At 42.3% G+C, this 14468-nt stretch overlaps 1 protein-coding gene across 1 annotated transcript in view; it reads left to right on the forward strand.

Moving 5' to 3' along the window:
• Nucleotides 1–14468, forward strand: part of SFTPB (surfactant protein B) — a 106807-nt gene that overhangs the window by 27004 nt on the left and 65335 nt on the right. The window contains exons 3-4 of the mRNA XM_069214350.1: nt 5246–5317; nt 7104–7229. Of these exons, the coding sequence (XP_069070451.1) occupies nt 5246–5317; nt 7104–7229 (198 nt within the window). The remainder of the gene's footprint in view (nt 1–5245; nt 5318–7103; nt 7230–14468) is intronic.

The following is a 14468-nucleotide window of genomic DNA, read 5'->3' on the forward strand; positions in this document are numbered from 1 at the left end:
GTCAGCGGTCAAAAACACATATTTCACTACATTCCACCCTTTGATCAATGACTTTGTGTACTTCTCTCTTATTTCTTTTCTCTAAAAAAAACATTACAAGCCATTGAACACAGCAACGTAATGAAATGATAAAAGCAATCACTATAAAGCAATGGAAGTGGATTAACGTATTGATCTTATAAACAGTTATACCAGACACACCTACAATGAAAAGACTGAAGCTTATATATTCTGATTGGGATAATAACTGATTGAATAGTGTCTCTAGGATAACAAGTTGGTGTAGAATTAGATGGAAACATCATGAGTTTTAATCATGTAAAAGTACACAGTCCACCTGTAAGATTTGCTGGAATATAAGTGTTCCCATACAAGAATAGTCAGCCAACTGGCAACTTTGCTTAATGAGACTGGCAGCAGTCATCAGATGATATCAAGCCATGGGTTAGTTTGAGGAAAAATGTAATCAAACTGGTTTACAGAACATCCATGGTACTCTGCATTGTTTCCATGTAGAACTTTGATCTGTGAAGCACAATTAGCGCTAAATGGATCCATAGCTTTTGTACTTTAAAAGCAGCAGGAGTGTTGCATAATGGTGATCAATCAGGTTCAAGTTTCCCTCCCCGGACCCCACACGCAAACGCCCAAAGGGAGACCACACCGCACACTCATGGTCAGTGGCAAGTTGTAGTAAGATCTGTAAAAGAAACACGTATGATTTTTCTTGCAAATAACATTTGTCATCTGAAATGTATTCTCATTTTTCCTTTCCTTTTTTTATAATCAACAGGACGTTCTTGGGGCCCTTTACTATAATTTCTGCAGGTTCTGGAGGTCCATTTGGGGATTCAACCCAGACCATTGCATTTAGGTTTTCATCTGCTGAGCTTTCCTTTCCTTGCACTGTTAGAAGGGCTGGGGCAGTCCCCTTCCTCGCCAATCCTCCATACACTGCACTTATGACAAGTTGGACAATTCTGTCTCCAATCTGTATGAATAAATCAGCTTTTCCACTATCTAACAGAATAGCTTTGATTTCTATCTGTCCTGGTAACTTTCCTCTCCCCAACTGATATTTGACTGTTTTGGGACAGATCTCGGTTGTGTGTGCTGACAAATAGGACATTGCAAAATCACATTTTTTTTAATCAAATCTAGGGGAATGTGCATCCCTCTAATCTCTTCCCACCTGTAAGTGGCTTTTTCTCCCAGGTGTCCACCTTTCTGGTGAGCCTACATAGCCATCCCACCAAGCCAGAATTCTGGGTTGCCACTTCTGCCTCTGAAAGTTTGTCTTTGTCATCTGCAAGGGAATTGAACTAGCATTCTAGTGAGTCAATGGGACAATGAGCATCTATGACTTTACTCTGTTGTAACATTTCCCAAATTTCCTGCCACAATGTTTTGCCACACACATCCTTTGTGTGAATGGACCAGTTATGTGCATGTCATGTGGGAAGCTAAATGGCTAACCCCTTGGTAGTGAACCAAGAATCAGTGTAAATATGACAAGTCCAAAGCAGTTCTTGCTTTAGAGCCTGATACACAGCGTACAACTCTGCATATTGGCTACTTTTTCCTGCTCCTGTGGTGGTCAACAACTTTTCAGTAACTGGAATGTATGACAGTGCTGTCCAATGTCTTTTAGTACCCACGTATTTGAATGAACCATTAGTAAACCAAACACGCTTCTTATCCTCAAGGGACAAGAATTCCAATGGCACACCCCATTTCACTGGTGACTCTCTTACCTGTGGTACCTCCTGCACCCTCTCCTCATCCTGTACAGGGGCTTGTGACACATTTTCATGTAGGATTGCAGTGCCTGCCGGTCCTACTCGAACCCTGTCTTGTTTGTACCAGATCCAGTGTATGATACTAGCCTCTTGTGCATGTCCTATACGGTGAGATTTAGGTGAACTCATCACCCACTACATTATTGGTATTTCAGGTCTCAGAATTACATTATGACCTAGTGTTATTTGCTCAGTGTTCACTAGAACCCAATAATAGGGGAAAAGTTGTTTTTTAAAATGAGTATAGCGCTTCCCAAGGCCAGGTAGTTTTCTAGCCCAAATTCCCAAGGGCACCCTCGTTCTCCCGTTTCTGCCACATACTCCAGTTTGCATAATGTCCCTGAACAGTTACATGTAACTCAATGTCTCCCTCTTGCACTGACCACAAGTCTAAAGTCTGTTGAATTATTTAATTTGCCAGATCAAAAGCACACAGCTGCTCCTCACGCCATTCAAACTCATGTTTTTTTCTGGTTACTTTGTACCAAAAGTTAAGATTTTACTCAGATGAGGGTCATGCTGTTTCCAAAAATCAAACAATCTCATGAAACTTTGTGTCTTCTGCTTAGTGCCAGGTGTAGCAAAGTCCAAAAGCTTTTGTTTAACCTATAACAACATCTCTCTATGTTCTGGATTCCACCGAATTCCTAGAAACTGCACATTCTGCAGCAGTCCCTAAGTCTTGTCCGAATTAATTGTACACATTGTACTCTGCAAAGGTTGTCTGAATATACCGGTAACATTGTCAACTTCTTGCTTGGTGTGATCTTTTAAAGAATGCATTTCAACTCCTGCAAAAATGGTGGGCTACTCTGCGTATGAACTATGTTCTGCTCATGCAGCTCACACTCGTCCCCACCTTTTTTAACCTCCTAATTACTGGAATGTGAAAAGTCAGATTCCCCTGTAAAAGCTTGGTAGCTTTCAGCTCTATCCTGTAAAAACTTGTTCTGATCAAGCTGTTCTCTCAGTTTTTGATATGCATATTCTAACTGTTTACATCTCTCATGCATTTTTCTATAAGCAGACAAAAGTATCCAAACCATCCTGTCAAGAACAAAAGGGATATTATTCCATTCAAAAAGCACCTTTTCTAAACATGAAAAAGAGAAAGAGAGCACCACCCTCACGGGAAAGATATCAGGCATCCAACATCGAGAATCTTGATTGAGGCCACTCATTCTCTCACTGTCGCACTGGGTCTTTTTATATCTTAAAAAAACATAAGGAGCTTTCAGGAAAAAAAAAACTCATTTCGTAATTCAAACATGCCGGCTAGTTTAGGTATGCTTTGAAAATAAAAAGTTGGGGTTTAGCCACAATCCCAAGGTGTCAAATCAAAACAAGGCCGTTCCCTGCCTTCCGAGTACATCCTTATCAACCAAAGCCCTTGGTGAGAAAAAGCACGAAAACAAGACAGAATGCACAGTTTACAATGGAAAAGTACGAGCAGATTTAACATGGCGGTGTCTTATGCTACAATAAAGTCAATAGGCAGCTAAACTGAATATAAAATGGAGTCTGCAACTTGTGAACACTAGACAGCTAATCCAGGTGCAAAGTGGTGCAACACAAAGTCAGTGGTCATAAACACATATTTCACTACAGCGTTAAAAGGAGGCACACCATTGATTTAAATGGGCCTCAATGGGCTTTGCAGGATTAGCATCAAAATGTTTGACGCTAATCCTGCAAAGCTCCAAACTAGTGTCAAAAATGTTGGTGCTAGTTCCCCTAACTACCATCATGGTGCACCGTATCTTAGATACGGTGCACACATGGTGGCATTAGGGGGGCACTAAGGGGGTGCAAGAAAAGTGGCGCTGCTCCTGGTGCAAAGCCACTTTTCTTAAATCAGGCCCTTCATCATTCTGGAAGATGGAAGAAGTTCCCTGGCATTCGCCTGGCTGTGCTGGTGGTAAAGTTCAGGGTGTTATACCCCTGTGGGCTGCATTTTCCAGCAGCTGGGTATCTCATGCAGTAAATGTAGGACATCCAGTTGCAAGGAAGCGTTAGATGCATGGCTGTAGTCACACATCAAGGAAACTGAATTGCAAATTACTTAGCACCGCTCGGCTGGGAATAGCACTTTATAGACAGCCATCGCTTGTCAGCCTTTGACAGTACAACCAGAAGGCCTGCCTCTCAGAGGTTGAGCCTTCTGGAGGTAGGAAATCACATGCTGTGTGTGCCAAACAATGGTGCGCCACTTGTTGTTGATCGCAGCCCTGATCATTTCAGGTTGCTTTGCAGGTTTGCTGAAGCTGTTACTTCCTTTTTATGTCTGGCGTTAGCTAAGAGATTTTGATTTTACTAAAATTATATATAATATACTTACTTAAAGGTGCTCTCAAGCGCCCTTATAATCTACTAGTCTTTAGCTGTGCCATTCACATTTTAATTCCATCTATTAGAGCATACAGGGTAGAGTAATGGGTCAGCCCACTTTAACTATTAGATATCTTCACTGTGAGTGACAGCAATCCCCTCTTTCACCAGAAGCATATAATCACACAGAGTAGTTCCCTTCATTGTCAGGAACTACTTTCACACTGCTTGATCTTTGAGGCAAAAAATATTGTTCCTTTTAACCAGTGTCTTGTATGTGTGGCATTAGCCAAGTTTTAAGATGAACAAAATTAGATTATATAATTAATTCTAATCGCTTTCAGCAAACCCTCTTGATCGATTAGTCTGTTGTTGTGTCATTTACATTTTTCCCACTTTAACAACTGGCTAATTTCACTTTAAGTGACGGGATTCCACAATTTCACAAGGAGCACACAAAGAGCTTTCGCTTAGTGCAAGGTTATATTACAGCAATATGTGCTTTTTGAGACCAGAAAATGGTTTTGCTTATAGGCAACCTTCTTATCCTTGCAAGCACCCTGCAGCTCTCCCAAAAATACAATTTTAGAAAAGCCTTGAAATCTCAAACCAAGCATTTGCAAAGCCAAATGTCTGGTATATGGTGCCAGACATATTGGCGTAGCCATTGTTTGTTTTAATATCTTAGCAAGAGCCCACAACATCCTCAGCAAGTTTAACCTCTGCAGGCTTTGAAGGTTACAAATTGTTTGAAATTCAAAGGAAGTATATACAAATTTCCAACAAAGTAGAAATTGCAATTTTCCCCATCCATAGCATACACCAGTATGCATTGTGATACAGTGCACTACAGAGGGGAGCAACGGGTACACAAATATAGTACACGTGAAGCTTATTGTGCCCTTTCTTGTAATCCCAATAATATTACATCCATTTGGGCTCTAATAAACTACTATACCAAAACAAAAAAAAGAAGAATTCTTGCTTCATTAAAGTATTGTTTTCTTAAAATCTAGAATTTGTTATAAGATTTTTCATTTATTTATAAAGAGCCACAGAACAAGGTGTGTTCTTAAGCGGGGCGGTGGCTCTAACGATTCTGTGCCTCTTTATTCTAGGGTAACTTGTGCGATGAGTGTAAACTGATCGTGACAACTGCTGGTGCTATGGTGAAGGATAGGACCCTGCAGGTAAGGCCTCTTCTTGTATGAGCATGGGCAGAGAAGGGTAAGGTTCTCAGAGTTTGTATTTGTCTGTGCAGATCCTGTGGGAGCGGCAGGCAGGGTCAGAATCCCCCACAGGGCAATCTGGTAGTGCCCGGTCTGATGGGTTGGTTTTATTGTTGGCACCTTGTCCCTGCAAATTTAAAACTTCCCTGCTTTCCATATGTGTTTGCATATGTGGGCCAATTTTTAAGCCGTCTAGTTGACTAATCGGGGACCCTTTAAATTTGGTTGCCGGGCCTATTTTCTGTCCGATTCCAACCCTGGTGGCAGGTCTTGTGGCTGGGGGCCTGCACCACAGCACACGTAGAGAAAGCATCGTTTTGTAGAAGAAGACTATATACCCTACAGGATTCTAAGATTGCTTTGAGTGAGAGAAGGAAAAAAACTAACATTTAAGTAGGTTCCACAACAGAGAACTTAAAGAGTATGAGTGTGCTGCGCAGGAGAAGCTTAGAGCGGTGTGACTGGTGCAACAGCACCTGGTGCTGAGCCTGGAGGTTGGGGGTACACTGTGTTTATAAATAACTTATGGGTTTAAAACTACCTGCTGCAGAGTTCCTTTTGTGTCCAGTAGTTTTCAGTCAACAATAAAGGTATCAACATAACTCTGTTAATTAATGTTCCTAGTGGCAGTTTTGACTCATCATAAAGTAGCGCAGTGTTAATATGCCTGCTGCAAAGAATGTGTACCATGCAGATCACAGAACTGTATTTTATATGGTTAGCTCAGTGGGTTATAGCTTTTGTCACAGAGATCCTTTTATTACTTACAGTTCATAAGTTTCTATCCTAATATAGCACAGTGACCTATAAACTGTCATCAAAAAGCTACATGCAAACTGCATGGTATAGGATACAAAGTTATGATTTTAACCAAGTCTTTCATTGACCTAATGTTCGTTTGAGTAGAAATACATTCCTATTAGTAGTCAACCCCCAACTACTGTGGTATGTTTTAAATTCTGAGTTCATGATTCTCCAGACCAAACACTCTTAAAATATACTGCCTACTAGTATGGATAACATCTGATTCCTATACCTGATGATCTTCAGTGTCTATTATGTAACATTTCCTACAGACTGATTTAGACACGTATGATTCATTGTCTCTCCATAATGTGTGTGTGATGTAAAGTGCTCTGACACCCTACAATGATATCAGTAGCACTAATAAGATGCATGTGAGGGAGGGACTTTGGAGAGACGAGGGGCACTATTGGAAAGCGATAGTAAGGGAATCTGTGGAGAAGGTCATGGGGGAGCACTGGAATAGATTGTCGACTGCACGCCATCAGCATTAAATCCAGCCCTGCTGCTGTGTATGTTGATGGACTTGTGTCTATGAGAGGGGCGTGTGTCCAAGATCTGTACCAGAGGGTAGCCATGCATGGCTTGTTACAGTACAGAAAGTCTATATGTCAGCCTAGGACATATTTTGCTTACAGTATTTGCTGAAAGAGTGTTGCAGTGGGTCCGTGTGTGTGTGTGTGGGAGTGACAAATGCCATCTTTTGTATGGAAAAGTGCCTAAGTTTCACTATGTCGACTTTGTCCCACCATCATCTGGCTTTACCTCCTTCACATATCTCTCTATTTTCCGCTGTCCCTCACTCTGTCGCCTCCCATCCCCCTTTTCTTCTCTTTTATCTGTCTATTGTCAACTACTTTCTTTCTTTTCCCCGGTCTTTACATCATCTTTTTCTTTCTCTCTCCTAATCCTGTTATCCACGCACCCGGCCCTCACCCTTCAGGATTTTATTAAGAAGGTTTTGCACAATGAGTGCACTCTGATCCCTGTGAAGAGCCTGGTCATCTCCTGCCAGCTTCTGGTGGATAAATATGTTGCCAGCCTCATGAACCTGCTCGAATCCTTCATGGTAAGTGCAAAATCACATACAAACAAATACGCATACATATGCCCAGTACATCTACATACACACACACAACACAAACACACACACACATATATATATACACGCGCACACACACACACACACACACACACAGCATACATATGTTGATATATATATATATATTTAACCTAGTAGCTGTCACCACTGGGTAGTTATGGTTAGGACCCTAGGGCCTGATTACGACCTTGGCGGATGGGATACTCCATCACAAACATGACGGATATCCCCCCCCCATTTTACAAGTTCCATAGGATATAATAGAACTTGTAATACGGCGGGAGGGATATCCGTCACGTTTGTGACGGAGTGTCCCATCCGCCAAGGTTGTAATCAGGATCTTAGTTTCCATAGACAGAGCTTTTTTTGTTTTGCCAATTACTCTGGCGCTGCTTGACAAATTCTCCCAACATTTTCAAAACGTATATTTTGGTCAGTTCAGCTACTGTCTCGAAAGTTTTGGGGTGATCCATCAAGCTGGGGGCGAGAAAATAGGGGGGAGTCTCAAAACGCATTTTCCCCATTCATTTTTCCATAGGGTCTTTAGACCCGCCTGCAGCCCAAGCCACTGAACGGAATTACACCAAATTTGACAGGAAGCAAGATCCTGTCCCTAGATTACGCTTTTTGGAGTTTGTTATAAATCCATTCAGACGTTTTGGAGATACTAAAGGTTGAACAATATAGATTTCTAGGGACGCAGCTCCTCCACAGATCCAACTGTCCCGTGCTGATATCTGAATGGCTTCCAACACTTCAACAAGGAAGTGTTGGCAGCCACCTGGGGACAGAAACAAAGTTAAAAAAATAAGAAAAGGGTCCAGGGTAGAGTCTCCCTGGCCCCTTAGCTTTAGTGCTGGGGTCCCTGAGGGACACCGCCAGGGAAAAAAAGCTTTATTTTAAGAAAAATTCTTGGACAAATCTGCGGATCCAGATCTGCAGATTTTTTTCGGATTTTTTTTTTTTTTAAAGGGTGGTCTCCAGCCCTTTTCTTTCTATTAGCCCCTGGCTGGGCCAGGTTCCGGGGGCATTGGGGACTTTAATAAGGAGGGGGGGCACGTGGGGCCCCCATCCTATGACCTCCATTAGCACCGGAGGCCACCACCTCCCTGGGGTGATGAGTAATTAGAATGCAGAGGGGGCCGCGTACCACCCTCCGCTCCCCGAGGACCACCACCTTCTCAGGTCAAATTCTATTGCTTGTGTGGGGGAGGCCAAACAGCCTCTCTCACAGCGCCAGGGATCACCATCTCCAGTGAGAGATTAGTAAAATATGTGCAAGGGTTTACGACAGCTGAGGCTCTGCCATGAGAAACCCTGGGTTTCCTCCAAGCTCTAAATGTGGCAGGGATCCGCACGTTTAAAGAGTGGGGCATTTATCATTTTTTCAGAAGTCCTGCATAAGCCATTCTGTACATGAGGGATTTAGTCTCTTTTTTTTTTACTTTCAAGGAGTTGTAAAGTCCATTCTTTGTTATGCCTCGTGCCACAGTTTGGACAGGTATAAACACAATTTCCGTTCCTCACTATTGCTCCCAGTAGGGTCTCCCAAAATGATAAACTGATTTCCTGTCTCAGTTGTACTGGCAAATACTTCCTTTTCCACAAAGAATTTACTTTGGGAAATAGGTGTTCCACAGAGAGAGGTGGATATGAATTATGTGTATGAAAATTGTAAGACAATAAATTATCTATCAATAAAACCTATAGAGATTTACGTTAAATGGAAGTTGAAAAGTAGGGTTGGTTGAGAGTCTTGAATGTGATTTCAAAAGCAGATAGAGAGGACATTGAGTGTAACCCAAATGAGAATTAGTTTAAATGTTGAGATCTAAGTAGATTAAATGAGTGGAACCATTAAGAGGCACTTGCCCATTTGGTGGTAATGATACATTTTAACTTAGTGGAAATACACTAAGTTGTCTGGTGGCATGTATCTCTTGAACATTTCACTGAGGTAGTTAAGGGCAAGTCTATTTGAGGCTGTGCAGTTACAGGTGAGATGTTGGTATAATGCTGTTTTTTTGGTTGCACTACTAAATATTGACCCCCAGAATATTGAGTTACAAGAATACTGAGGACAGAACATCAAAGGGCAAAATATTGAATGGTAAGTGCATATAAAGAAGTATAGATTAACTACTCATAATTCAACATTTACATAACTTGAAGATATCTATCACCTAGGGACATAAATGCAGAGTTAGGTATAGAAAAATTCGACTCACTTAAATGTCCATATTTTATGTTATGTAACCAATATTGCATTCCATCAATATTCTGGTGCGATATTTAGGGTGCACAGCTGTTTCTTTATGAGCACCATCCAATTTAATGTCAGAATTGAGAGGTTGGTTCTGTCAGTTTCATTTTTAAATATAACATGAAGAAACCATATCCGTTTTCTTCACAAAAGACACAAATATATGAAATACTGATCCAATCCACAGTATTATTCAAGAAGGAGCTGCGTGTTTAGTGCAAAAGTGCTTGTGCAGTGCCTGAAAAAGTGCTGAACTAATATAATAAAAAAACTCTCAAAAGTTTCACAAGACTGCCCAGTCACGACAAAGTTCAGAAAAGTCTCTTTTGTTGGGACTGCCCACTGGTCCACAATGTTCTCTGCCCAACACAGTGGTTAGATATAGGTATGTTTAAGGATTCTATTTATGTTTCGTGTCATCATGCAGGAGTGTAAATTGTACATCACAATAGGGTCTTCATCAGGACAATTGATAGGAACTTTAGCAACACAAAAGGATAATGGACGAAATGTTGAAACTTTTCAAACACTCACCCCAGTCACAGATCTGTGTTTAGTCCATCGTTCTTTTGCTCACCATGCCACCCCAGTTTGGGCCCAGCCATATGCAAATCAGTCTTGACCCTGTTCCTCATGGGACCAGTCCAGTCCGAACTGCCAGCCAGGTCCTCCCTGGACCGGAAACAAGCATCCTAGGACCGGTTTCAGGGTATCATCCTTCATCAGCCAAGCTAGCTTGAATCGCAGTGGTTAGATATAGGCATGTTTTAGGATTCCATTTATGTTTCAACTCACCATGCAGGAGTGTAAATTGTACATCACAATAGGGTCTACATCAGGACAATTGATAGGAACACCCAGTATAATGAATACACAATTGTAAACTCTCCTGGGTGCAAATACAAAACTTCCAGTTAAGGAAGAAGGGGAGAGACTCACCCAGTCTTCTATATTTCAAAGTCCCTGTGTATACCCCTGTCGATACAATTGTTTCTCAAACGGGGATTCCATAAATAGCTATTGATATGTAGAGACCTTCAATAAGAGAAGAGATGGAACAAGTCACTGAGCCTTCTTATGCAGCCCGAGCCTTTGCTAGTGGTTATGATTAATTCAAGCATTCTATTCATCACCTTGTTGTTTTTGCATTCTTATGGCAAAAACAGCTTAATTGTTTTTATGTCCTACTGTAAACAGCAGTGCAATGGAATCAGTGGAGATATGCATGACCATTATAGTCTTTCATTGTAAGGTAAGGTAAAGGCTAAAAATGAGAAGGGAACTAGATTTGCTATAGATCGCAATACAAAGGAACACTGCATGTTTGCAAACATCAAGAGGCTGGAGACCGTGTTTGCTTCACCTCAGGTACAGTGTTAGCTCTTCATTTTCTGGTGCCTAAGAAATATGCTGATGGGCTATGAATAGATAAGGACAGTGTAGGATCTCCACGCCGGCACTCAGAGGAGGGACAAAATTCCTACTAATATCGCAGGCTCGAGGCGTACTTTAGTCAAAGTTCCAGGAATCATCATAGGAAGCTGTCTTTGTTTAGTGGATCAAAATGAGGTACACTGTGCAAAGAGTCCAATCAATCCCCAGAGATATCACAGAGCAGTTAGGCATATCAGAGGGTAGTGCTAAGCATGTAAGGCACACACTCATTCAGTAAGTGAGACACAAACTCAAAGTAATCCAACACCAATTTATAAAAATAGCACATTCTTTTATATAAACTTTGATACCAAGATCACCGGTGAGCACTTTTCGAGTTATGAATTTTTAGAGTTTTTAAAGGTAGACAGTTTTCAGAAAGCTGCAATGCAATCCTGAGTAGAATAACACAGACCGCAACCCGGGTACAGTAAGATGACTCATGGAACCAATCTCCTGGACTAAAGGGGAGTTTGGGGAAAGGTCCAAGGCTACACCAATAGGTCACTTCGGGGAGCTCTGGTGTGACCGGGTACAGAGGTATGTTATGGCATCAAGTGTCCCATTCAAGTCTATGGGGATCGGTCCGGTTACAAAGTCGCTGCAGGGATGGACTGGATGGACAGTCCAGGTGAACCCACAGAGGGGCTCGACCCTTGAAGTCCTAGGGGCATGTGGGGACACAGTTAGTCCACTCCTTCTCAGGCTGGAAGGTGCAGGTTCAGGGGTGTCTTCTGCCATCAGGTCCAGAACAGGAGTTCCTCGCGGTTGCAGGAGTGGACTGAGGGTCCAGTCCGACCAAGCCAACAAGTGTTCTCAGGGCTCAAGAGGTGGAGAGACGTGGGGACAGCCTTGGTTCTCTTCTCTTGGGTCCGGGGCGAACAGGTGACAGATGTCTTAGGGTGTTGGGTCTTTGCCTCCTGGTCGCTTGCGGTTCCAGAAGGGTCTGCAGATGCCGCATTGAAGTCCACAGTGGGCGAACACAGGGTGGGCTTCATTTATGGAGGGCTTGGCAACCACGCTGACACTGTTGGCCCACCTAAACAAGGGCTGGGCGGCCCGGGTGCAGTGGTGATGTCCAGTGTCAGGTTCCTGGCGGTCCTGGTCCTCTCAGATGTTTCTTAGGTGCCTGCGTAAACAGTGGAGCGGCTCTTCTACTCCAAAGGAGTTCCTTCTGGCGATTGGCGAAGCCATGGCAGCTCTTCCCATTTCCTGGAGGCTGCAGTACAGGTCAGTTGCTCCTCAAGGGTCCACTGCAGCAGGCAGGCTGGCAGGGTTGGCACCAGGTTCTCGGGTTCAGTAGGCTTCTTGTCCACTCGTTCCTTTGTGTTTAGCAAAGATCTGGTATCAGGGTGTCCCCTAAATACTCAATTTAGAGGGCATTAAGGGGAGTGAAGGGTAGTAGCCAATAGGCTACTTACGTTGGGGATCACTACACCCCAAAAAGGACCACTTCCTGTGGGGAGTGGGCCTCACCCTGTCTAGAGTTCCTAAATTACACTACATGCAAGATAGTGGAATTTCCTAAGTTGTGTCCACTGCAAGCTGGCCACCGTAGGGGTGTTCCCATTCTGGAAGTGTGTCACGCATCCTGCATAGCTAATTTTCCTGCCTGTCCAGGTGCCAGAGGGGCCCTGGGGCACGGGGTTATCATCTTGCTCTGAGGAAGGCCAGAGCTGTATACCAAAGGCAGTGGGCTTCTTTAAAGCTCCAGCCTTGGAATGCAGGTCATCCTGTGGAGAGCAGGAGGTAACACCGCAGCCCAGACAGGCTTTTGTTTTTGATCTCTCGAAAGCAGAGGCTCTTCCCCTGGGAGGTCAGATTCTGTTGGTGGTTGGCTGGCCAGAACCGGTCAGTCCCCGCAGTTGGTAGGTTTTTCAGTGGGCACCTCGAAAGTTCCCTCTAGTTGCATGTATTAATAAATCCATCACTGGAATCAGTGAGGGTTTATTAGTATGAGATGTTTGATACCAAACATCTGTAGGTTCGGGAAGCCATCATGTAGTTGGGGAACTCATAGGGACCAGTGTCCAGCACATGTTTTTAAAATGGCTTCCCTGTACACTTACTATGTCTTAGAATCGACAAAGACATAGTTGGTAAATGCTTTACGTTTGTCCCTCCTTGGAGCAGGTTTGTTACCACCTTGGCCATCGACCCTGTTACATGAATAATTACACTTTTGCCGATATGTTTGACTGTGAGCGAACTTCTTTTTCCTTTTGTGTCTCTCCTTTGTGCTCATGCTTATGGCTGCCAACGCGCTTTGAATCAGCTCGCTAATGTCAACTGTTTTACTTTTCATTTTCAATTTATGTAGCAAGAAAAGTCCAATTGGGAATTTACAACGCTAATAGCTCTAACTTGAGCAAACGCAAGACACATTGCATTGCAAATACTTGTTTCTGTCTGTTCCGGCCAAGATTAATAGGCCATGGTAGACCTAACATAATTTCAGATCCCTTCTATGGAGCAGGAACCAAGCACAAATTAATTCAAGATAATTCTGTGCCCATCCTCTGCTCCCAACATGATTGAGGTACTATTTCTCATGGAAACCAGAGGGTCCCCGCAATAAATAGTAGCTCCTCCAGGGAAAAAGGCATTTGAAAATATACATCAAGCTACAACTAATTTTTTTTTAGAACATATACTGATGACTATTTTCTTTCTTAATATTTCAAATAATTGTCTCGCAAGTCCATTAGTTTCTTTCCTTATGTATAAACAGCATTCTTCTTCATTGTATTTCTGATACACATAATTGCAGTCTATATGTTCAATTTTTATTTATTCATTTTCTCATACATGACTGCAATTTCTTATTGTTAACATTAATTTTTTTATTCTCAATCTTTTTTATTCATTTTCTCATCCATGATTGTAATTTCTAGTAATTAACATTTTAGGGAAAAAAACACAATACACAAATATTCAGTGCTATATATAAACAATATTTCCCATCCCCCAAAAAACCAAAAGACTAATACAGAACACTTCTGAACCTTCCTCCAAGGGCTACAATCAGATCAATACATAGAGTACAAAGAATCAAATATTCCAAACAATTATTGATTAATCCTTCAATTTCATTCACAATATCAAAAACAACATGTGCTCAAAGCAACAAACGAAATTGGCTAGACGAAGCTTTGAAATGATGTGCCTACGTGCGTTTCGGTGTTACTCCTGTTTAGGGGCCACCTTCATCAGGGCAGTTCCAATTTTCCTGCTCTTATAGGGGAACTGTGGCAAACGCCACTCCTTATAAATAGGACAACATCTGCAGATTTTTCAAGAAACAAATGGAAATATCCATAAGGTTTGTGAGACAAGTCTCCAAGAATCATTAGTACAAAAAAAATTAATGAACACCCGAGAGTGAGGCCAATGTCAAGTCAGAATCCATCACCATATGTGTTCCATACTGTTGATGTGCCAAAGTGGAACATTCTTTCAATAGTTGCCACCTGATCACCCAAACTATGTGTAGCTACTTAGGGTATCTT

Source organism: Pleurodeles waltl, chromosome 11 (genome assembly GCF_031143425.1).
Source record: "Pleurodeles waltl isolate 20211129_DDA chromosome 11, aPleWal1.hap1.20221129, whole genome shotgun sequence".
Classification (NCBI taxonomy): domain Eukaryota; kingdom Metazoa; phylum Chordata; class Amphibia; order Caudata; family Salamandridae; genus Pleurodeles; species Pleurodeles waltl.